General features: G+C 44.0%; 1 protein-coding gene across 1 annotated transcript in view; it reads left to right on the forward strand.

Annotated features, from left to right (window-relative positions):
* Positions 1 to 23,088, forward strand: part of LOC129326333 (retinal guanylyl cyclase 2-like) — a 60,715-nt gene extending 37,627 nt beyond the window's left edge. Inside the window, exons 15-17 of the mRNA XM_054974488.1 lie at positions 9,267 to 9,365; positions 18,241 to 18,335; positions 22,999 to 23,088. Coding sequence (XP_054830463.1) covers positions 9,267 to 9,365; positions 18,241 to 18,335; positions 22,999 to 23,088 — 284 coding nt within the window. The remainder of the gene's footprint in view (positions 1 to 9,266; positions 9,366 to 18,240; positions 18,336 to 22,998) is intronic.
* Positions 23,089 to 23,294: the final 206 nt, after the last annotated feature.

The raw sequence follows: 23,294 nt of genomic DNA on the forward strand, positions 1-23,294 counted from the left end.
CCATTCTCTGTTTGCTCGCAAGACAGTATCTCTTGTGAACGCGGAGATATCCAAATGGAAACGGGGAAGCGTGCTCTGGATTTTATCCTCCGCTTCATGGTCAAACTGGCTGGGCTTCCACTATCACTTGTCAGGATAGGAGAAGGATTATTACAAAGTAGAAACTGGCTTAGCAAAGCGCATTCGTGGTCCACAAGAACATCGGTTCAAGCTGCAAACGTGCTAGTTGTCCTTAGCCAAGCCATTTATTCCACACCCCATGATATGTGGACATATTAATTTTATTATTTATTTACATAAAACATTTCTACACCACCTTTCCTTCCAAATAGAGTCCTCAAGGCAGCGATTATCAAAACACGTCAACATTAAAACAGATTTTAAAAGAAAGGATATATTAACGAATTCAATAAAAACATAAACATGCAATACAGAGAAAGCCGCCTGCTTTAGAGTCAGTTATTGCTTGGTGGTGGTGGTGGAGAGGGCCCTCAAGTCATAGCTGACATATGGCGCCCCCTAGTGGGGTTTTCATGGCAAGAGACTAACAGAGGCGGTTTGCCATTGCCTGCCTCTGCAGCCCTGGTCTTCATTGGAGGTCTCTCATCCAATTACTGACCAAGGCAGACCCTGCTTAGCTTCTGAGATCTGACAAGATCAGGCTCACCTGGGCTATCCAGGTCAGGGTCAGTTATTGCCTACTGTGACAAATACCAGTTTATTTATTTGCTTTGTTTATATCCCACTTTTCTCTCCAACGGGCACTAAAAGCAGCTTACCTTATTCCCCATTCCACCCTTTTTATCCTCACCAACAATCCCATGAAATAGGTTAGGCTGGAGGTGTGTGACTGACCTGAGGTCACCCAGTGAGCTCCCATGGCCAAGTGAGAATTCGAACCTGGGCTCCCAGATCCTAGGTCGACACTCTAACCACTGCACCATGTTGCCTCTCTCCAGGGGTCTGAGTAGATTTCTCTTCTGGTCCTGCTGCCTGAGAATGTTGAGAATGGAAGTTGCTAGTGATTGGACCAGGATCGGACCACTGAGTACCAGTCTATTCCTTTTGGGGCTTGAAGATTAAAAGCCACCATGGATGTACCACACCTAACCTCTTGATTGCTAGATAGATGAGATTGGGAGGGGGGGATGGCTTTCTCAGCTTGGATCCATATCTTCCTTTCCCCTTCCCAAACACACACTCAATTAGTGTATCATGCCAATAAAAGCAGCTGAGCTGGAGGTAACTAGAGTTGGATATCGAGGCTGTGGGGAGGGGGAGGTCTCCTCCAAGCCCGAGGCCTGGTTGGGGCTTGTTTTTCAAGCCCCTGAATCTTGGGCTAGCCGCCACATGCTGTTAGCTTTGAGTTCATCGGTCCCTCCGGAATCCTTGATGCTTATTGCAGAAGATTGGCTAACATGCTTCATTAACCTACCCGGCACTTCTGGCAAAGGGCTGCGGGAGAAGAAAAACAGCTTGTGCGAAAACAAATTCCTGGGTCCGTGGAGGGAGAAGCTCTGACCTCATTAGACAATGGAGTTTGGAAAAGGTCTTCTTTTCCCCCCTATCTATCTATCTATCTATCTATCTATCTATCTATCTATCTATCTATCTATCTATCTATCTATCTATCTATCTATCTATCTATCTATCTATCTATCTATCTATCTATCTATCTATCTATCTATCTATCTATCTATCTATCTATCTATCTATCTATCTATCTATCTATCTATCTATCTGTCTATCTATCTGTCTATCTATCTATCTATCTGTCTATCTGTCTATCTGTCTGTCTGTCTGTCTGTCTGTCTGTCTGTCTGTCTGTCTGTCTGTCTGTCTGATTTCCAAACGTACAAACATAAATTCTACACTATGATCTTAGATCAAGATGGGTAGAGGTGTTAGTTTGTCTGTAGCAGTAGAAAAGAGCTCTCTTCCACTATGGTCCTATACACCTAAAATAAAATCTACATACATATGTTTAAGTGGAACTTAAACCTACTTTTGATATTTCACTTCTATTTAAATATCTTATTCTATCTTTACCATCTGTCTTCATATCTAATAACATTTTTATCAATGGATAACATTTTTATTATAAGCATGTATTATCTCTTTTCTTGTATCATTCTCTTTGTTACTTTAATTTTGTTCTTAGTTTTCAGCTATATAATTTTAAAAAGCTTTCCGTTTATCTTGAAATTCTAAAGTCGGCCTGTTCTGTATAAAAGAAGTTAATTTTTGCCATAGCCGCGTACTTATTTAATTTATTCTTCCGTTCCTTCAAGTCTGGGCATTTCACCACTTCCCATTTTGCTGCAAAAGTTACTCTTGCCAGCCTCATGGAAAGAGTCTTCTTGCAGGATTTCTCGCTTTGATCTAAAACCTGGTGCTAAGAAAGGAGATCACACTGCCTTTCAGAGGCTCCCGGTGTGTGGAAGCGCTCTCATGGGGAAAGGCTGCTCAGAGCTGAGTGTTAGCACCAAGAGAGTCTAGATACTGACTGAAAACCGGGAGTTTCTCTACACAAGATGCCTTGGAGCATCTTCATCAGGTGTAGAGAAATGCAATGTTAGCCAGGAAGCGTAGTTTAAAAGACAGAGCAGGCAGACATTGCTCTTCAGAGGGTTTGTTGATTTCATTTTCTTGTCAGTTTCACCTCTCCAGTCTAAAACTGTGTGGGATTGCAACCCCCAGGGAAGCGAGGAATTGAAATGAGCTGGAGCTGCCTTCCAGAGCCGGGCTTGGATCTGGAGAGGTTAGAACGGGCTGAAGTTTCCCTTCTGGCCTTTCACAGTCCCTTCACACAGCTCCAGTGTCTAGCAAAGCCTTTGCCCTCCTGTCGACTCTGCCTTTTTAAACTACCCTTCCTGGTTAACATTGCATCTCCCAACACATGTTCTTCATGTGTCAGGTGTCTCGTGTAGAGAGACACTGGGTGTGGCTGCCTTATACTGAATCCTCATCCATAAAGGTCACTCTTGTCTACTCAGACTGGCAATGGCACAGAGTTATATCACTTGTTACCTCATCCCTTTAACCAGAGATAGTGGGGATTGAACCTGGGACCTTTCGTATGCCAAGCAGATTTACTACCACTGAGCCACAGCTCCTCCTGCATCAATCTTTGCTAAAAAGCGACCTTGGGAATTACTCCTTCCTCCAAGGGATGTTTCTCCAATCAGAAATCTGACACCCCAGCTGCTGTTAGTCCCAGCAGGAAATAGAAGACAGGCACTATATGGATATCTGTCTTTTTCCCACTTGAGGATCGAAGCAGATTTGTGGGGGGGATTTTTAATGGGAGAAAAGGACCAGGAAGGAGAGGCAAACTCTTCTGTCCCCAGTGCAATGGTGATGAATGATAGGGGGGGGGGGCATTGCAACTGCTTCTTAAAAGCCAAAGAATGTGTCTGGAGTTGCAGTTGTGGAAATCCACCCGCAGAGGAGATCTGCTGCATCTCCTGGTAAGGCAGGAGTCCCCAGTCTTTTTGAGCTTGCAGGCACCTTTGGAATTCTGGCACAGGGTGATGATGGGTACAACCACAAAATGGCCTCCGCAAGAGGTAGAGCCAACCACAAAATGGCCTCCGCAAGAGGTAGAGCAAACCACAAAATGGCCTCTGCAAGATGGCCTCTGCAAGAGGTAGCACCAACCACAAAATGGCCTCTGCAAGAGGTAGCGCCAACCACAAAATGGCCTCCGCAAGAGGTAGAGCCAACCACAAAATGGCTGTTGCAGGAGGCGGAGTCAACCACAAGTATCGAGGACTGTGGTTATGCATAACTCAGCTATTCAGGCAGAAGCTCTGTTGAACAGAATGCTTTTTTAAAAAATAGACAGGTTTAAAAAAAAATTGCTTACACACAAAATAAGTATACATATTGAGCTAGCTAGGAAATGCTCACCTGGCAGCATGTGAGAGATTTCTAATGGTCAGTCAGAGGCAAAAGCCCCGCCTGGCCCTGCCCACTTTCTAGAAACACTTGATGGGCAGCAGGAAAGATATTGGTCGGCATCATGGCACCCAGTTCCCTTTCTATAGTGCAATCCCCCAACACCACGAGTCATTTCGTCCATGAGACCTGCAAGTGAGCCTGATCTCATCAGATCTCAGAAGCTAAGCAGGGTCAGCCTTGGTTAGTAATTGGGTGGGAGACCTCCAACAAAGACCAGGGTTGCAGAGGCAGGCAATGGCAAGCCACCTCTGTTAGTCTCTTGCCATGAAAGCCCCACCAGGGGTTGCTATAAGACAGGTAGGGCAGGCGTGTCCATGGAGGCGGGTCCGACAGCTGCCTCAAGCGTTGATGCACCAGAGGGGGTGCCAGGGGCGGGGGCACGTGCCGCAGAGCTGGGAAGCCGCCTGCATGCTGCCCCAGCCACCTGCCACGCCTGGCCTACAGCTGCTGCGCCTAGCCAGGAGCACATGCTGGCGTTAGCAGCGCAGGGCAGTCTCTTAGTGGGCAGCCTCCCAGCCTTTCTGCTTTTGCCCCATGCTGCTGCCGCCACCGCCTACATGCAGCTGCGGCCAGATGCAGCAGGCAGCCGGGGCAGTGCTGGGCAACTGAGCAGGAGGGCTGGGAGGCCAGCCATGTGCTGTCCCAGCTGCCTGGCACGCCAATGAGGCTGGTTCGCAGCGGCATGCTGTGTGATGATGTCACACACAGTGATGTCATCATGCAGTCTGGGTGTGAGCACATGCATGCTTCGTGCACGCGCGTGGGGGTGGCCACAGCCCTGGAGCTGCCCCCGGCCTCAGGCACCAGAAACTCTGGCACTAGCCCTGAAGTCAGGTGTGTCTTGACGGCACTCTCTACCTCCTGCAGCAGAAGGTTTTTTGGGGAGATCACACGGGAGCCACAGATGGAAGGAAGAAACAGGGTACTGGCATGAGCTCCTTCCACTCACATGACCAGAGAATCCAACCCTAAATAAACAAGCACTTATTGTGCTCTGAATATGGCTGTGAAAAGACGCACATAGGCAGGGCCTGTTCAGATGCACACCTTTTCATGTGGTGTGTTGTTATGGAATAGTAAAAAGTCCGGTAGCACTCTACTATTTTGCAACTACAGACTAACATGACTAACTCCTCTGGATCTGTGTTGTTATGAGCGCATATCTGAGTAAGCCCTGGCATTTCGTGACACTGGAAAGCTCACAGACAGCTTTGGCTCTCTGAGGTCTACTTCTTTGCTTTGGAAGAGGAGAGAAATAATCACAGCTTGTCTGGATGATTATTCAGACTTCCAGCGCCAAGGATGGGAGACCGGGTGGTCCATACATTGTTTTAATGCTGAATTTCAGTGACTGGCTGAGAGGTGCATGTCTGAGTGTGAACAGATTTGCCACTTCAAGAGAGAGAAACTGAGTTTTTCGGCTCTTTTTGGCTCATTCCCAGCTCATTTTTTGGGGCTCACTCTTTTTGGCTCCTTCCCAGCATTTCAACTTGAGTTGCAAATACATACCACAGATGGTTAAACCACAGATCGGAGGGTTCTTGGTTACTGATTTGTATATTATATACATTTTTATTTCCCCGTCCCCATGCTATTTCCTCTTTCCCTCATCCTGGTAACCCCGATAGCCTCACCTTTACCTGCTTTCTTCTCTCTCCCTACCAACCAACCTACCTTTTATCTGCCCCAATCTTCAGCTATATTTGTTATCTATTTAACTTCATTTATCCCCTACCTTTCTCTGTAATAAAGACCCAAAGCCATTCACCTCTCCTCCATTTTATCCTTACAACAACTCTGTGAGGTAGACTAAGAATGTGTAACTGGTCCATGGTCACCCAGTGAGATTCCACAGTAGGGATGTGCGTTTCGGCTTTCTGAATGCCGAAAGAAAGCCGAAACAAAAGTGTTTCGGCTTCTTTCAGGTTAGCCGAAACGTCTAGGAGAAAGCCGAAACGTTTCGGCTTCTTTCGGCTTTCTTTCAGCTTTTCAATGGGAAAATGCCTCCGTCTTCCCGGACGTCTGGGGGAGGCATTTTCCCACCGAATCAGCCCAAAATTGGTGGGGACCTTCCTCTAACCCCTCTCTAAACCCCCCCCCAAGTTTCAGACCGATTGGACTTTGGGGGGCCAAGTTATGGCCCCCCAAAGCAGGTCCCCCTATCCTCCCATAAGAAAGCGAAGGAGCAGCATATTGTTAGCATGCTGCTGCTCATCTTCTTCATTATTTCCTATGGGGAAAAATGAAGAGGCAGGCTTCCTTTGCCAGGGGTGGCATTTTGCATGCAAAATGCCCCCTTACCCTCAGGAGCCCTTCTCCCACCCTTCCTCCCACCCCCCACCAAGGCTCAGCCTGCTCCCACTTGGGGGGGCCATTTCATGGCCTCCCCAAGTAGGTCCTCTCAGCCCCTAAAGTCCACCCCTTACAGCCCCACACAAACCCAATTCCCCCCCAGCTGCCACACACAGACCCAAATCCCCACATTAGCCCCTCGAAGACCCAAATCCACCCCCACCTGCCCCACACCCATAACCCCAGGAACAGGCTGGCAAAGGCCAGCCCTCTCCCTTTGTTCCCTATGCTGGGAACTTCTAAACTCTCTTTCCCTGGGCAATTCTGCACAGCCCAGGGGTGCCACAATGGTGGGCACACTTCTGAGTGCCAGCTGGTCCCTGTGAAAGAGCACCTGAACCACAGACACCCTCCCTCAAATTCCCCCACCACCTACAGAGATGGCTGGCCAGCCAGCCCCATTGTTCCCTATGATGGGAACCAACTGCACAACAAAGAATAAAACACGAACAACACAAAATAAAGTTTTTTTAAAATTATTTTCTCCCTTTCAAAGTACAAGTAGGCAAAGCATTATGACACATTACACCAGCAGTCCCCCACACAGAAAAATTAACACAACTCACTTAACATCAGAGAATCACAAAACACGATTCCTGTCAAAAACACTTTATTTCTTGAACAGCTTTAGGTTACACAGCAGGGGGCATACCAAAGGGCATGGCAGCAGTATCTTACACAAAAATAACACAACTCACTTAACATCAGAGAATCACAAAAGCACGATTCCTGTCAAAAACACTTTATTTCTTGAACAGCTTTAGGATACACAGCAGGGGGGTGCACCAAAGGGCATGACAGAAGTGTACTACACAAAATAATACAACCCACTTCACCGTTTTTGACAGCAGTTGTGTTTGTGTGATTCTCTGATGTGAAGTGAGATGTGTTATTTTTATGTAGTACACTGCTTTCATGCCCTGTTGTGCCTTCCTACTGTGTAACCTAAAGCAGTTAAGGAAATAAAGTGCTTTTGACAGCAATATTTTGGGGTGATTCTCTGATGTTAAGTGAGTTGTGTTATTTTTGTGTAAGATACTGCTGCCATGCCCTTTGGTGCGCCCCCCTGCTGTGTATCCTAAAGCTGTTCAAGAAATAAAGTGTTTTTGACAGGAATCGTGTTTTGTGATTCTCTGATGTTAAGTGAGTTGTGTTAATTTTTCTGTGTGGGGGACTGCTGGTGTAATGTGTCATAATGCTTTGCCTACTTGTACTTTGAAAGGGAGAAAATAATTTTAAAAAAACTTTATTTTGTGTTGTTCGTGTTTTATTCTTTGTTGTGCAGTTGGTTCCCATCATAGGGAACAATGGGGCTGGCTGGCCAGCCATCTCTGTAGGTGGTGGGGGAATTTGAGGGAGGGTGTCTGTGGTTCAGGTGCTCTTTCACAGGGACCAGCTGGCACTCAGAAGTGTGCCCACCATTGTGGCACCCCTGGGCTGTGCAGAATTGCCCAGGGAAAGAGAGTTTAGAAGTTCCCAGCATAGGGAACAAAGGGAGAGGGCTGGCCTTTGCCAGCCTGTTCCTGGGGTTATGGGTGTGGGGCAGGTGGGGGTGGATTTGGGTCTGTGAGGGGCTAATGTGGGGATTTGGGTCTGTGTGTGGCAGCTGGGGGGGAATTGGGTTTGTGTGGGGCTGTAAGGGGTGGACTTTAGGGGCTGAGAGGACCTACTTGGGGAGGCCATGAAATGGCCCCCCCAAGTGGGAGCAGGCTGAGCCTTGGTGGGGGGTGGGAGGAAGGGTGGGAGAAGGGCTCCTGAGGGTAAGGGGGCATTTTGCATGCAAAATGCCACCCCTGGCAAAGGAAGCCTGCCTCTTCATTTTTCCCCATAGGAAATAATGAAGAAGATGAGCAGCAGCATGCTAACAATATGCTGCTCCTTCGCTTTCTTATGGGAGGATAGGGGGACCTGCTTTGGGGGGCCATAACTTGGCCCCCCAAAGTCCAATCGGTCTGAAACTTGGGGGGGGTTTAGAGAGGGGTTAGAGGAAGGTCCCCACCAATTTTGGGCTGATTCGGTGGGAAAATGCCTCCCCCAGACGTCCGGGAAGACGGAGGCATTTTCCCATTGAAAAGCTGAAAGCCGAAAGCCGAAAGAAAGCCGAAACAAAGCTGAAAGCCGAAAGCCGAAACGGCTGGCCGTTTCGGCTTTCGGCTTATTCGAAAGAGATTCTTCTTTCGGCTTTCGGCTTTAGCAGAAATTTTTTGGCTTGCACACCCCTATTCCACAGCAGAGTGGTGATTCAAAATTGGGTCTCCCAGATCCTGCTGTGAAACTCTAACCACTACACACAACACTGGCTTTTGTGGCCGGTTGCTGTTGAACAGCATTAAGCAACCAGTCCTGAGTCAGATGTGCAAGTCATGTAGTATCAAGTTGCCTGGTGGTTGCAGCCATGTCTGCCTCTAACAAGTCCTCCATCTGAAGCCAAAACAGCCCTGGAAATGTCCTGCCCCATCCCCTGCCTTTTACTAACAGAAGCCAAGGCTTGAAGGCTGGCAAAACTGTTGTGGTTGCCTAGCAACAGCCACTGAGGGCATTCATTTCTTAAAGATATAGGTGCTGCTTCTAATATTTTAGGTTTTTAAAAGCCCCCTGCCCATGTATTATTTTATTTCAGATTTTTTTTTGCAAAACTCAGTGTTTTCTATGTTCGTAAAAAGAATCAAATTCTTATGAGTGTTTAGTTGCTGACTGCCATGACATGGTATTTGGTTGCTGAAAGATTTCCTATTTGTTGTCTACCAAAACTATCAAGCATTCTAGTTTTGCACTCCAAGGCCAATTTTTATGTTTAGATTACAAATTCAAACATTCTGAACTTTCCTGTTCAAATGTTGCACTTAAAATTTCACATGCAACATTTGAGCAGCCAAACAGGGTGATGCGTTGAATACGGGCTTCATCTCTGTCCTTGTTCATAAAGCAGGATATTTTTTATTTTTCTGCAGGACCTTGTGCTGCTGGGGTCGTGGGCCTCACTATGCCACGGTACTGTCTGTTTGGGGACACGGTGAACACGGCTTCACGGATAGAATCCACTGGGTTGCGTAAGTGTCCCATGGCTCGTCGATATCGCACAACATTTAACTTGCCACACAAGGTGCTCAATAACTTTCTGGGTTTGCTGAAACTTCAAAAATATGGGGATTTGGAGAGAGAGGAGACATTATCAAGCAAGTGGGCTGGGTTTATTTATTAATTGGTTAATTCATTAATTTATTTATTTACTTCATTTATACCCCCGCCTTCCTAATGGAGACCAAAAGCTGCTTACATCCTTCTATTTTCCTCCATTTCATCCTCTCAACAACCCTGCGAGGTAGCTTATGCTTAAACTTCTCAGTTACCCACCGGTGGTGGGGAATTGCTAATGGTGGAAGGTGGCAAGCTCCCTAGAGATCACCCTCCACTGGCAGGTAACCCAGGAAAGCATGGACCGGGCATCTTCCACACAGGGCATGACATCACTTCCTGAAATGACATCATTGTGCCAGCTGTGGGTGTGCTCCCGCACTTTGTCAGGGCCAATTTCAGCCCCAAACGGGCTGGAATTAGCCCCATGCAAAGTGCCAGAGCACATCTGTGGCTGGCATGATGACATCACCATGCAAGCGCTGTGAGCGTGTGAACATGCAGAAGGCACAGGGTAGGTGCCAGTTCACCTCCTTCCACCAGAAAGTAAGGGGACCTAGTGACCCTACTTATTCTGAGAATGTGTGACTGGTCCCAGGTCACCCAGTGAGCTTCCATGCCAGAACAGGGATTCGAACCTGGGTCTCCTAGATCCTCATCTGACATGCTAACCACCACATGGCACTGGCTCTCTATGAAAGAAGAAAACAACAAGAAAGTACAAAATTCAGTTTATTGGATCAGCAGTTTTGCAGGCTTAGCCTTGTGGCTGAACGATAATTTTCTCCCCGACTTTAAAGTTACAGCCACTTCCCACAAGATAACTTGACCACAACGTTTGGATAGGAAACCCTGCAAATCCCCGCCGTAGTTCAGCATATATGATAAAACACACATAGGAACATCGGTGGGTCCCCCCACTCATTCGTTGCAAACATCACATGAGATCCACACGATCCAAGCAGAGATACGACATCCGTGCTGAAAATTCATAGGAGCTCCATCCAGTGAAAGATGCTGCTAATGTGGCCAACACTATCCATCCATTCCAGGCAGCAATGAGTGACCCTCCAACCAAATAATTTTATTTATTTATTTATTTATTTATTCATTTATTTATTTATTTATTTATTTATTTATTTATTTATTTATTTATTTATTTATTTATTTATTTATTTATTTGGGCATCGATATCCCAGCTTTCCAGACAGCAGTGTTCGAGAATGGTCCAAGGGCTCGCTTACGTATGGATCAGACTCTTACCCTTTCTATTCTGCCTTTTCTCTAAGGGTGGAAATACACATTACTAAGTCCCTCGGGATGCTCAAGTGGACCTCGTTTCAAATGTCCCCTCTCCAAATTTCCATGCAGTTGCTCGCACAGTCACACTTCAGTTTGCTTCTCATGAATACATTCGTGCGTTTGATTTCAGTTCCTTCTCAACTGCTAAAAGTATCCCAGTTTCCCCCACCTCCATTCATTGAAAGGCAGATCTTTTTTTTTTTTTTTTTTGAAAAATTTTTTATTGGGTTAGAACATTTTTATTTTTACATTACAATCAATTTTCCCCTAATTTTTCGTTTCTAACCCCCTCCCTTTCCCCCCCTTTTGTTGACTTCCAACAGCTTTCCCACCCTCTGTCCCTTTTCCCTTACTTCTATTAAATTCCTCTGTCTAAAACAGATATACATTCTCCATTATATTAAGCAGTGCATCATTAACTCCTTTAATTATTATACACCCAAACTATACGTCTTTAGATAAACAATTTATCCCATTTTCCAGTTTTGAATAATTCTATATAAACCTATATATCATAAACCATAAAAATTTCCCACATTTAAATCAAACAATTTGATTTGTTCTCTATATATTACTCATTTCAACTTTTTATGGTAATTCTATATAACTCCTCAGATACTCAATCAATTTAACTCTTCTATACATTCAGTTTGGTGCATATAAATCTTGTCAAAGAAAGAAAATATTGTTAGTTAGTCAATCCTCATGTTTAAACCTTATCATTAATTATTCTCTATCAGTTGACCTATACATATCTATATATATCTCAATCAATTAATCTAACTGCTTATAAATTCACATTTCTCTTCCTCCCCCGGTAAAGTCACCCCTCTCTTTTATACTTTTATTATATTTCAGTAGTTCTCAAACTGCCACAGTTTTCCTCCCACCTCCCATTTCTTCTCCAGGTATTGTTTCAGCTTCTCCCAGTCTGTGTTGAACTGCCCTGAGTCCAGATCTCTCAGTTTTCTTGTCATCTTGTCCATTTCAGCCATATACAGCAATTTGTAGATCCAATCTTCAATAGTTGGTACTTCTTGTACTTTCCATTTCTGCGCATACAAAAGTCTAGCTGCTGCAGTCATATAAAAAATCAACGTCCTATGATGGGCTGGAATTCCCTCCATTCCCAAGTTTAGCAGCAGGAGTTCTGGGTTCTTATTTATTTGAAACTGTAAAATTTCACTCATTTCTCTTATTATTTCCCCCCAGAACTGCCTAGCTACCTCACACGACCACCACATATGATAGAGGGAGCCCTCATGTTTCTTACATTTCCAGCATTTATTAGAAGTATTCAAATTCCCTAGCGCAATCTTCTTTGGTGTCATGTACCAACGATAGATCATTTTGAAAATGTTCTCTTTAATATTAATACATGTCGTTGTCTTCATTGTAGTTTTCCACAAGTATTCCCATGCCTCCATTGTTATTTCTTTATTGAAATTTATAGCCCATTTCACCATCTGTGTTTTAACTATCTCATCCTCAGTATACCATTTCAGCAATACTTGGTATACCTTGGATATTCTTTTCTTGTCTTCTTTAAGAAGGGTCTGCTCTAGTTCCGAGTTCTCTGTTCGTATGCCCCCTTTTGCAAAGTCTGAGTTGTATAATTCTCTAATCTGTCTATACTGAAACCAATCATAGTTAGGTGATAGTTCCTCTTGCGTCTTTATTCTAAGTTTAGATACTTCAATCTTAGTTATTTCTTTATACGTTAAACATTGTTGTTCATTATCCACAGCTCTCGGATCTATCACCTCATATGGAACCACCCACAAGGGGGTTCCTTCTTGTAAGTAAGTTCTATACTTCTTCCAGATTGTAAATAGACTTCTCCTTACAAAATGATGCAGGAACATCGAGTTGACCTTTACTTTGTCATGCCATAGGTATGCGTGCCATCCAAAAATTTTTTTATATCCCTCTAGGGCTAATAGTTTCTTATTCTTTAATGTCATCCACTCTTTTAGCCAAACTAGGCAGATTGCATCATGGTAAAGTCTCAGATTGGGCAGCTGCATTCCGCCTCTCTCCTTTGCATCTTGTAAAACTTTTACTTTCACTCGAGGCTTCTTGCCTGCCCAAACAAAATCTGATATTTTCCTCTGCCATTTTTCAAATTGTTTAGAGTCTCTGATGATTGGTATTGTCTGTAACAAAAACATTACTCTTGGTAACACATTCATCTTAACTGCTGCAATCCTGCCCAACCATGACAGGTTCAATCTATTCCATTTGATCAAGTCTCTCTCTATCTGAGTCCATAATTTTTCATAATTATTCTTGAACAAATCTATATTTTTTGCAGTCAGCTCAACTCCCAAGTATTTCACCTTACTAGTTACTTCACAATCCGTTGTTTCCATTAACAATTGTTGTTTCTGCTTAGTCATGTTTTTGCATAATATCTTTGACTTCTTTTTGTTAATGAAGAAACCTGCCAAATCTCCAAACTCCTTGATCTTGCCTATCACTTTTGGCATGTTCTCCAGTGGGTCTTCTACAATTAACATTATGTCGTCTGCAAATGCTCTGACCTTATATGAGTAGTCCTTTATTTTTATTCCTCGTATTTCCTCATCTTGTCGAATTTGTATCATCAGAATCTCCAATACTAAAATGAACAACAATGGAGATAACGGGCAACCTTGTCTTGTTCCTTTACTAATCGTCAATTTTTTGGTCAATTCATCATTCACTACAATTGCTGCAGTCTGGTCTCTATAGATTTCCTTGATTGCTCTGACGAATCTTTCTCCCAGTTGTAGCTTTTCCATAGTGGCAAACATAAAATCCCAGTTTAAATTGTCAAACGCTTTTTCAGCGTCTACAAAGAAGAAACCAACCTCTTTGTCACAACGCTTGTCGTAGTATTCAATAGCATTGATCACTGTCCTTAAGTTGTCTCTTATTTGTCTGTCTGGCAAAAAGCCTGCTTGTTCCTCCTCTATGACTTCCGAGAGCCACCCCTTCAATCTCTCCGCCAATATCTTCGCAAAAATTTTATAGTCATTATTGAGTAGTGATATAGGCCTATAATTTTTCACGCTAGTCAGATCTTGGCCCTCTTTTGGGATCAATGATATATTCGCTTCGCTCCAAGTGTCTGGAATTCTTTGATCCCTAAAAACTCCGTTCATCACCTCTTTTAGGAATGGTGCCAGTTCATTGGCCATTGTCTTATAAAATTTAGCCGTAAGTCCATCTGGCCCTGGCGCCTTTCCTAGATTTGCGGATTGTATTGCCATATTTATTTCCTCATCAGTTACTTCACTGTTCAACTTATTTCTCCAAGCTTCCGAGATCTCTGGAAGTTTGGTTTTCTCCAAATATGATGCTATTGATTCTTTGTTTACTTCTTTTTTATTATACAGCTTAGCGTAAAATTTATAAAAGGCTCTGCTAATGGTAGTCTGCTCCAAATACGTTTTGTTTTCTTCACAAATTTTATTTATTATTTTCTTTTCCCTTTTCTTCTTTAATTGCCATGCCAAATATTTCCCAGGTTTATTAGCACCCTCAAAAGCTTTTTGATTCAGTCTTTTAAGGTTCCACTCCAATTCTTTGTTACTCATTGCTGTTAACTGTTCTTGAAGAATTTTGATTTCCTGATGTATTTTCTTTTTCCCTGGTCTCTTTTTTAACTGTACTTCTTTGGCCTTTATTTTCTCCTCAATCTCTTGTCTTTTCTCCTCTTTCTTTTTCCTTGCTCTACCATTTAAGTCCATTAGTATGCCCCTTACAACCGCCTTGTACGCGTCCCAAACTTTACTGGTTGGTACTTCTTTATTCACGTTGTATTGTATAAAAAACTTAGTCTCTCTTCTCAGTGTTTCCATATTCTCACTTTCCTGTAACAGGTCCTCATTTATTCTCCAGGCTTTCCTTTTTCTCCTTTTTCCAAATTTCCACATAATTGGGTTGTGATCTGAGCCTACCATCGGCATTATTTCTACCTCCTTAGTCCATAGCGCTAAGTCCTTTGAGGCCCAGATCATATCAATTCTTGATAATGTAAGATGCCTTGCAGAATAAAAAGTAAACTGTTTGGTTTTAGGATATTCTCTCCTCCATACGTCTTCGAGAGTCTCTTGTTGAATCAACTCAAAAAAAAGCTTTGGCAATAGTCCTCTTTTCTTTTGTGCTTTTGTAGTCTTTTTGTCTAATTCCAAATCTGTCACTCCATTGAAATCTCCAGCAAGAATTATCTGGTCATATACAAGATCGTCTAGGTGCTTCCTTAAGTCCTCAAAGAAGCTTTCCTTTGCACCGTTAGGTGCATAAAGTCCGACTACCAACACTCTCTTTAAGTTCCAATTACATTCCACTGCTACAAATCTAGCTTCCACATCTCTCATAACAAATTTTGGCTGCAGCTCCTCTTTTATATACAACACCACTCCTCTTTTTTTCTTGTTGGAAGCCGCTACAAATTCTTTGCCCAATTTTCCAGATTTTAAATATTTTACATCCTGTTTTCTAATGTGGGTCTCCTGCAAACAAACAATATCACATTTTTGTTTTAGTAGCCAATGAAAAATATTTTTTCTCTTATTCGGTGAGTTTAGTCCATTTATATTCCAAGATAATACTTTACACTCCATATTCATGGTTTTGTTGGTAAGTCTTTTTCATTGTCCTTGATAAATCTCTCCATCTCCCGCTCAGATCTGATACGTTTTTTTGCCCCTCCAAACTCAAAGGACACTCCTTCCGGTAACTCCCATCTGTATCTGATATTCATGTCCTTCAAAGTCTGAATTAGCACTCTATATTTTTTCCTGTCCAATAACACTGATCTGGGCAGTTCCTTCATTATAATAATCGTCTTGCCATCAATCTCCAATGGATCTTGAAATTGTTTGGTCACAATCCTCTCTTTCATATTTCTAGTTGTAAACTGCACAATCACATCCCTTGGTAGTTTCCTCTGGGTTGCAATTCTCGAGTTCACACGATACGCCACATCTAGGATAGCCACAATTTCCTCCTCCTCCTTCCCCAGGTAATCAGCCAGCACCTCAGTCATCTGTTCTTGCGCTGACTTCCCTTCCACTTCTGGCAGACCACGAAAACGAAGCTGCTTCTCCATGTGTTTAGTTTCTGCAACTGACATCCTCCCCTTCACCAGCCTCATCTCTGTTTGTTGCGTGTCTATTAAATTCTCCATCGCGTCTTCTACTGTTTTAACTCTCTGCTGCGTTCCTTGTAATTCACTGCTAATCGTTTCCACACCTTTTTTCACTTCTGACAGCTCCGACTTTACTGTCTGTGTAACTTCCTTGACCTCTTTAATAAGCTCCAATTTCGTATCCTTAAGTTCTTTCATCATGTCTATAAGTTTTTTGTCCAAGTTTTCTATTGCCGATTGCCACTCTTTTTTCGACATCGTGGGGCTTGCTTTAGCTCGCTCCCACGAATCTGCTCTCTTCCTCAGCTCCGTGGCGTATAATTAAACGTTTTCCTTTTTTTTAAATGTCCCAATCTTTGCCAAAATTAATTTTTTATATCCAAAATGTCGGGCGTCTTTTCTCTATGGTTTCTCTATGTTATTATAATCCAAGATGGCCTACTTCCTCTTCCGCTGAAGCCACGACCCTTCCACTTTCAAAGATGGCGATTCCCCACTTCCTGTCCTTTGGCAAGGGCCGCTTCCCTCCAGCCACTCTATTGTTGTTACGCACTTCCTGTCTCCCGTCTTCCCACAGCAGGTCTCGCGATGGTGTCTTTTTCCCACAGCTCCAAAACCACAGGTATTCAAAACAATAGTCCGATTTTTGTAATAACTTCTTTAAACTTAGTCTCTTTTAAAATACAACTCCTGCCGAGTCTTCACCTCCTTTTCGCTAGTCTGTTGCAGTTTAAAAGTCTACTTTCTTTCCTCTCTGTTTTTGTCAATCTGTCCCGTTTCAAGAGATAGCGATCTTTACCTTCTCTCCAGCTTTCTCGGGTTGTAATCGCTGTTTCGATCTTAAATTCTCCTCTCGACTTCCCTCCCCGATCGAAGCTTGGGTATGTAGGTCTTATGCCAGCCGAATTGGCCCCAAAATTGCCGCAGAGATTATAGCCGACCCGTCGCAAGGTGGGACCTCAAGGATCGGGGGGGAGACTCCTTGTGTAGAGCCCCCCCTCGTCCGAGATCTAACTCACCCTAGGGTCTTGAGCGTTCTTTGCCTGCTCCCCGCCTGAGAGCAGTCGGCCGCGGGTTATTTTCACCCCTCCGGCCGGTTAAAACGGCAATCCGGTCAGCTCCACAAATGGAGCTGCGTTAGACCTCCATGAATCCCAAACCGGAAGTCCTCTGTTTGAAAGGCAGATCTTGACGCTTTCTCACACCTTAAAGAAATACAAATTGGCAAGTCAAAGGAGCCTCCAGTACTTGTTCTCGCAGCAAAAACAGAGCTGAATTGGTGCTTTGACCTTCAGAATCACTTGCAGATGCAATCACACAAAGGGAGCTCCCGTGAAAGCTGCATGCATGTATACCAAGCAAGAACAGCCTGCACGTGAATTGTGGACCGCACATAAAATCCTGCCCTTGAGCATCGCCAGGTAATCTGCAACATGTATTTCCACTCTCTGTAATCCAGGGCCATCCATACATGTAATGCTTTCCACCACACCTTAGCCTCACAACAAGAAATGCGAGCGAGTGGCATTTACAAGAGTCTCTCTTCAAAGCTTGGAAGCCTGATGACACCTGTCCATCTAATGTAGTTCTATCCCACTTAGGTGGGATATCCCACCTGGGTGACTGGCCCAAAGTCCCTCTCCAAGCTTTCAGAAGGCAGATTAGGGGATTCGAACCTGGGTCTCTCAGATTATCATCCAGCATTCTGAACATGTCACACTTAAGGCTTCAGTTTCAGGAAGGTAGATACAGGGTGAACATTAGAAGATACTTCCTAACAGTTAAGAGCAGCTTGACAACAAAGACTGATTCTGCACACGTTGGATAATGCACTTCCAATCCTCTTTAGAGATCATTTGGAACTGAATTTTTCATGTGTGAAACAAAAAATCCACTTCCAAACGATTGCTTAAGTGCATTGAAAATGCATTATCCAATGTGTGCGGAATCAGCAAAAATCAGTTCTGTAAGGATGGGAGGATTTCTCTCACCTGAGGTCTTCAAGCAGGGGCGAGACAGCTATCTGACAGGGAGGCACAAGGTATTATGGGTTTCCTGCACTGAGGAGAGCATTGGACTAAATGGCCTCTAATGCTGCTTCCACTTCTATCACTTGAACGCATGAAGGCATGAAGCTGTCTTCTACAGAATCAGACCCTTGGTCCATCAAAGTTGGTGTTGACTGGCAGCCGATCTCCAAGGTTTCAGGTGGAGGTCTTTCACATCACCTGCTACCTGGTCCTTTTAACTGGAGATACCAGGAATCGAACCTGGGACCTTCTGAAAGGCCAAGCAGAGGGTGTGCCATCAAGCCATGGCCCCTCACTGACTATTTCTCTTCTGTCTCTCAGCTTACAGAATTCACATTAGCCAGAACACCATGAAAACGCTAAAGAGTCTCAACGAAGGCTATAAAATAGATTTCCGAGGGAAAACTGAGCTGAAGGTAAGGAGCACTAACGTCCCAGAGACAGGGCCGTATTATTCATACGGCTGACTAGGTTGAAGCCTAGAGGCCTGTCAATTTTTTTTTTTCCTGAGGCACTGCTCCAATAGTTAAAGGCACTTTATGCTCTGCATCATAGCAATAGGTGTATTTACAATACATATATACAATACATAAAAGGTGAATGAATGAATGAATGAATTTATTTATTTCAGTTCACAACCAGCTTTAAACTAGTAAAATAAGACATTCTCGTATTTGGTAAGAATTACACAAGTTAAAACTTCAGTTAAAATAGTACAAATATAAATATTATAAAATCTAATTAGCATACATCACATATCTTATAACAGTTATCATAAATATAAATATAGCCCCACATAAACACTTTAAAATTAGGAAGCAGAGATCTTAAACAGCCACCATATGGTAACCTCCTAAAGTGGTCTGAATTAAAGCCCGGATACGCCTGGTGTAAAAGGTGTATTTATCCATATATATACTCTTACAAGTATATATGAATAGAATTCTTCAAGAGACCCTCAAAATGGATTTAGGGCTATGTACTGCGGACTAGTACCTCCCATACCAGGGTAAGGCTGTCTGCTGGAGTGGGGTGAAAGACTGAAGTGCTGAAGGGGGCCTGAAATACCTGAAGGTTTACAGGCCCAGCCATGGGTTAATACGGCCCTGCCCAAAGATTCTTGGTGGGAAACCTGACCGATCCCTTCTGCCAAAGACAACACCTTTATATTTGGGAGTGGGAAGGGAGGTGCAAAGGGAGGGGAGGAGGGGGTGAGCCAGATTTCAAAGTCAGGTTCAAAGGTTTCCCCTACAACAAAGATTATTATAAAAATCTTTTTCTCAGGGCCGCACTCTGACACAGCATGCATTGTGCTGCATGGAACCCTTTGAAAAATCTCACTGATCAGCTTTTTGGCTGGGAAGGGGGAGTGGGGAAGGTCCCAAGCCCCCTTTCAAACAGCTACTCAGCAGGATTCCCCCTTTTTTAAAAAAAGAGCTCCAGGCACACAGCCTCTGCTGTTGAATCAGGGAAAGGGGCATGTTAGAGAGCAAACATTCCCTGTTTAATTTCTTTAGCTATTCAGTTACATTTTTTGTAGATGGTTGTGTGATTCTTTGCTTTCACTGTGGGTTGTCTATATCAGTTTGTAGCATGCACACAAGCTATACAGTTTTGATTCTTAACATATATGGGTACTCGATCAAATCAAGCCTGAGTTCTCTCTAGAAGCTAAAATGACAAAACTGAGGCTATCGTATTTTGGTCACATCACAAGAAGACAGGATTCGCCGGAAAAGTCAATAAGGCTAGGGAAAGTGGAAGGCAGCAGGAAAAGAGGAAGGCCATTCCCAATCCTATTTTGTTTTTGTAATCAAGCCTGAATTCTCTCTAGAAGCTAAAATGACAAAACTAAGGCTATTGTACTTCGGCTACATCTTGAGAAGACAAGACTCACTGGAAAAGACAATAATGCTGGGAAAAGTAGAAGGCAGTAGGAAAAAAGGAAGACCAAAAACGAGATGGCTGGACTCAATGAAAGAAGCCACGTCCTCCAGTTTGCAGGATGTGAGCAAGTATGTTAATGATAGGATGTTTTGGAGGTCTTTCCTTCACAGAGTTGCCGTAGTTCGGAGGTGACTTGAGGGCACATAACACGCGCACAGTATTGATGAATGTATAATATTCTTAAACCGCAGAGGCTCCCTCTGTAGACCCAAATTTGTCCTGTACCCTCCCAGAGGCTTTACTCTTAGCTCTCCTTCTGGAGGGTCTCTTGGCCTACCCATGAGATAATCACAACCCCCAGTTTCAGAACCACTGCCCTGGGGTATTCATATCTGGACAAGCAACCAAAAGGTCTTGTGCAGGCAATTCCCTGCAGATATTTTTAAATTTCTCATCCCTACTGTTTTGAGCCCCCCCAAACCCTCCATTTTGATGTTGTTGTTCCCCAAGTAAATCAAACCTACAATTTTTAATCTCCGTTCTTTTTTTTTTTATATGCACTGAATTTTACTCATACAGCATCCATATCTCTCACTGCTACACGGGCATTGTTCAATCAGCATTATGGCTGTTAGGGGATGGATCCTGGATGTCTGTTCCACTAATAGCAAGGCTCTCCTCACCATAAGGAGTCTCCCATTAGCAGAAGTGTTTCTTGTGTCGGCAGACGCTTCTGCGTGCCAGAGGAAAGCCACCACCATTAGCAGAACACATTTGTGGGATTTACCTATTATGCATGTGAAGGACATATTTTTTAAGTGTGTGTGTGTTATGTGCCATCAACTCACCTCCGACCTATGGCGATCCTATGAAGGAAAGACTTCATAGGTCTTCCTCTTTTGCTGCTGCCTTCCCCTTTTCCTAGCATTATTGACTTTCCCAAAGAGTCTTGTCTTCTCATGAAGTGACCAAAGTACCATAACCTCAATTTAATCATTTTAGCTTCTAGGGAGGATTGATTTGATCTAGAACCCACTTATTTGTCTTTTTGGCTGTCCGTGGTATACGCAAAACTCTCCTCCAGCACCACATTTCAAATGAATCAATTTTCTTCCTGATTACAAAAAGAAAACAGGAATGGGTTTATTGTTAACAGACTTGAGATTCTTGTGTTTTATGTTGGGGAGGGGGAAAGTAACATGGAGTTCCTTGCATGGTGGGCCCCCAAAAGCACAATAAGTTTAAGGGCAGGTCTTACTTCACGAAGTTTGAGAACTGCCCTAGCACTGCTCACCAGGTCAGGGTGAGAGTATTTCAAGAATATTTGCCATGATTCTGTACTTGCTCATTTGTAATAATCATGCCAACAAGAATATTTAATACAAATACTGGCCGTTTCCACATGCTGTTAAAGAGACGGTCTACTTACTGAAGGCTGGCGTTTTTTTTCACAGATTCCAGATGCCTCCGATTTCAAAGCAGAAGCAGGCCGTTTGTCTTGCGTCTGATCAGCGTCCTTGACCCGGCACAGGAAAGAGCGGGGGTCTCAGGGCCAAGCTACAAGTGACGAATGACACTTGAACAGCAAGTGTATTTCTCCCTGTTCACATGCTCTCCACTCAATCCACTTGCTGTTCAAGTGTCATTCGTCACTTGTAGCTTGGCCCTCAGAAAAGACACTGATTAGACGCAAGGCAAACTGCCTGCTTCGGCTTTGAAATCGGAGGCATCTGGAATCTGTGGAAAAACCCACCAGCCTTCAGTAAGTAGACCGTCTCTTTAACAGCATGTGGAAACGGCCACTGTCACTACAAAAGAATCTCTGTGCACAGGATTTCATCCCGTTAGATTGCTTATAACAGAGATCTGCAACCTTTTTGAGCTGTGGGGACTCCTGAAATTCTGACACAGGGTGGTGGGTGCAACAACAAAATGGCTGTCACAGGAGGCGGAGCCAACCACACACACAGAGGACGCCCAAGTTCAGGGGACAAGAAGAGTAAAAATTTGTGTGAATGAGAATAAAATCAATACTGAGGTGGTAGTTTTATTTATTTATTTATGTATTTATTTTATTTTATTTATACCCCACCCTCCCCACAGATGGGCTCAAGGCAGCTAACACCATTCAAAAAATACATTAAAAGTCACAAAACCATAAAATCAATAATATTTTTTTTAAAAGTCATTAAAATAGTCCAGGATTAGGCTGTTTAAACAAATATTGGGAGTCCGTATGCGGGCATAGCAGATGGCCGAGGGCAGCCCCAGAAGAAGTGGTGGTCTTAGATGGAAGAAGGAGGACACCCGCTGGCACTCAGCCAAAGGCCTGGCGGAACATCTCCGTTTTACAGGCCCTGCGGAACTGTCACAGGTCCCACAGGGCCCGGATCTCCAGCGGGAGAGCGTTCCACCAGGCCGGGGCCAGGGCAGAAAAAGCCCTGGCCCTGGTTGAGGCCAGACGGATGTCCTTCGGGCCGGGGACCACCAGGAGTTGCTTGTCTGCAGAGCACAACACCCTGCAGGGGACATAATGGAAGAATGGAAGAAAATGATGTTTTAATCAGTACAGCCCATCAGTACAGCCCACCACATCTCCAATGGCCAATCAGCAGGCACCTACGGTCCAGTGGCACCTGACAGCAAAGCTACAAGTGACTTTCTCCATGTGGAGAACACTAGATTTTTCTCGCAAGGTTTCCTGGGAAATGAAGTCCAAGTAGTCCTTCCCCTCTGTTAGAATTGCTGCCTGAAGAGCCACAAGAGGGCTTCGTTTGGGGGCGGGCAGCTGCTACTTTCTCCCAGGGCGTCCTGCAGGCTGCCTGCTCCCGGGGATCTGCTCTGGAGAAAGTCACTTGTAGTCACACTCTTAAAGAGCAACCAGATCTTCAGGGTGTAAGCTTTCAAGAGTCACTGCTCTCTTCTTTGCACACCAAGGAGCTCTGACTCTTGATAGCTCATACGCTGGAAATCTTGTTGTTCTCTAAGATGCCACTGGACTTTAGTCCTGCTGCTGTTGGGGACCCCTGGCTTACAGCAATTGTTGAGTCTGATTTTTCTCAATAGGACAATTGCAAGCGAGCATTTCACTTGCACGTGGAAATCTTTGAGGCTTGCAGGTTATGTCTTAATATCTAATGTGTGTCTGCTGGAGGAAACGTTTCAGACAGCTTAAGTGCTTAATGTTTCCAGGGGAAAGGCTTAGAAGAGACATACTGGCTAGTTGGGAAGAAAGATTTTGCAAAACCACTGCCACGCCCTCCCGAAGTGAAACCCGGGTAAGTATGAACTAGATCATATCACTGAGCTATGCAATTTCTTCTTTTCTTTAAGATACACGGACATGAGCTGGCCAAAGAAAGTAACAATGTGCCTATTGAACCAGAATGCATTAACAAATTTGGTGGAGATTTTCAGAATTTGCACACAGAATTCCTGAAACACAGCTGCCTAATTATCTGTTACAAATATTGGCAGGATAGCTGTGT

Source organism: Eublepharis macularius, chromosome 3 (assembly GCF_028583425.1).
Source record: "Eublepharis macularius isolate TG4126 chromosome 3, MPM_Emac_v1.0, whole genome shotgun sequence".
Lineage (NCBI taxonomy): Eukaryota > Metazoa > Chordata > Lepidosauria > Squamata > Eublepharidae > Eublepharis > Eublepharis macularius.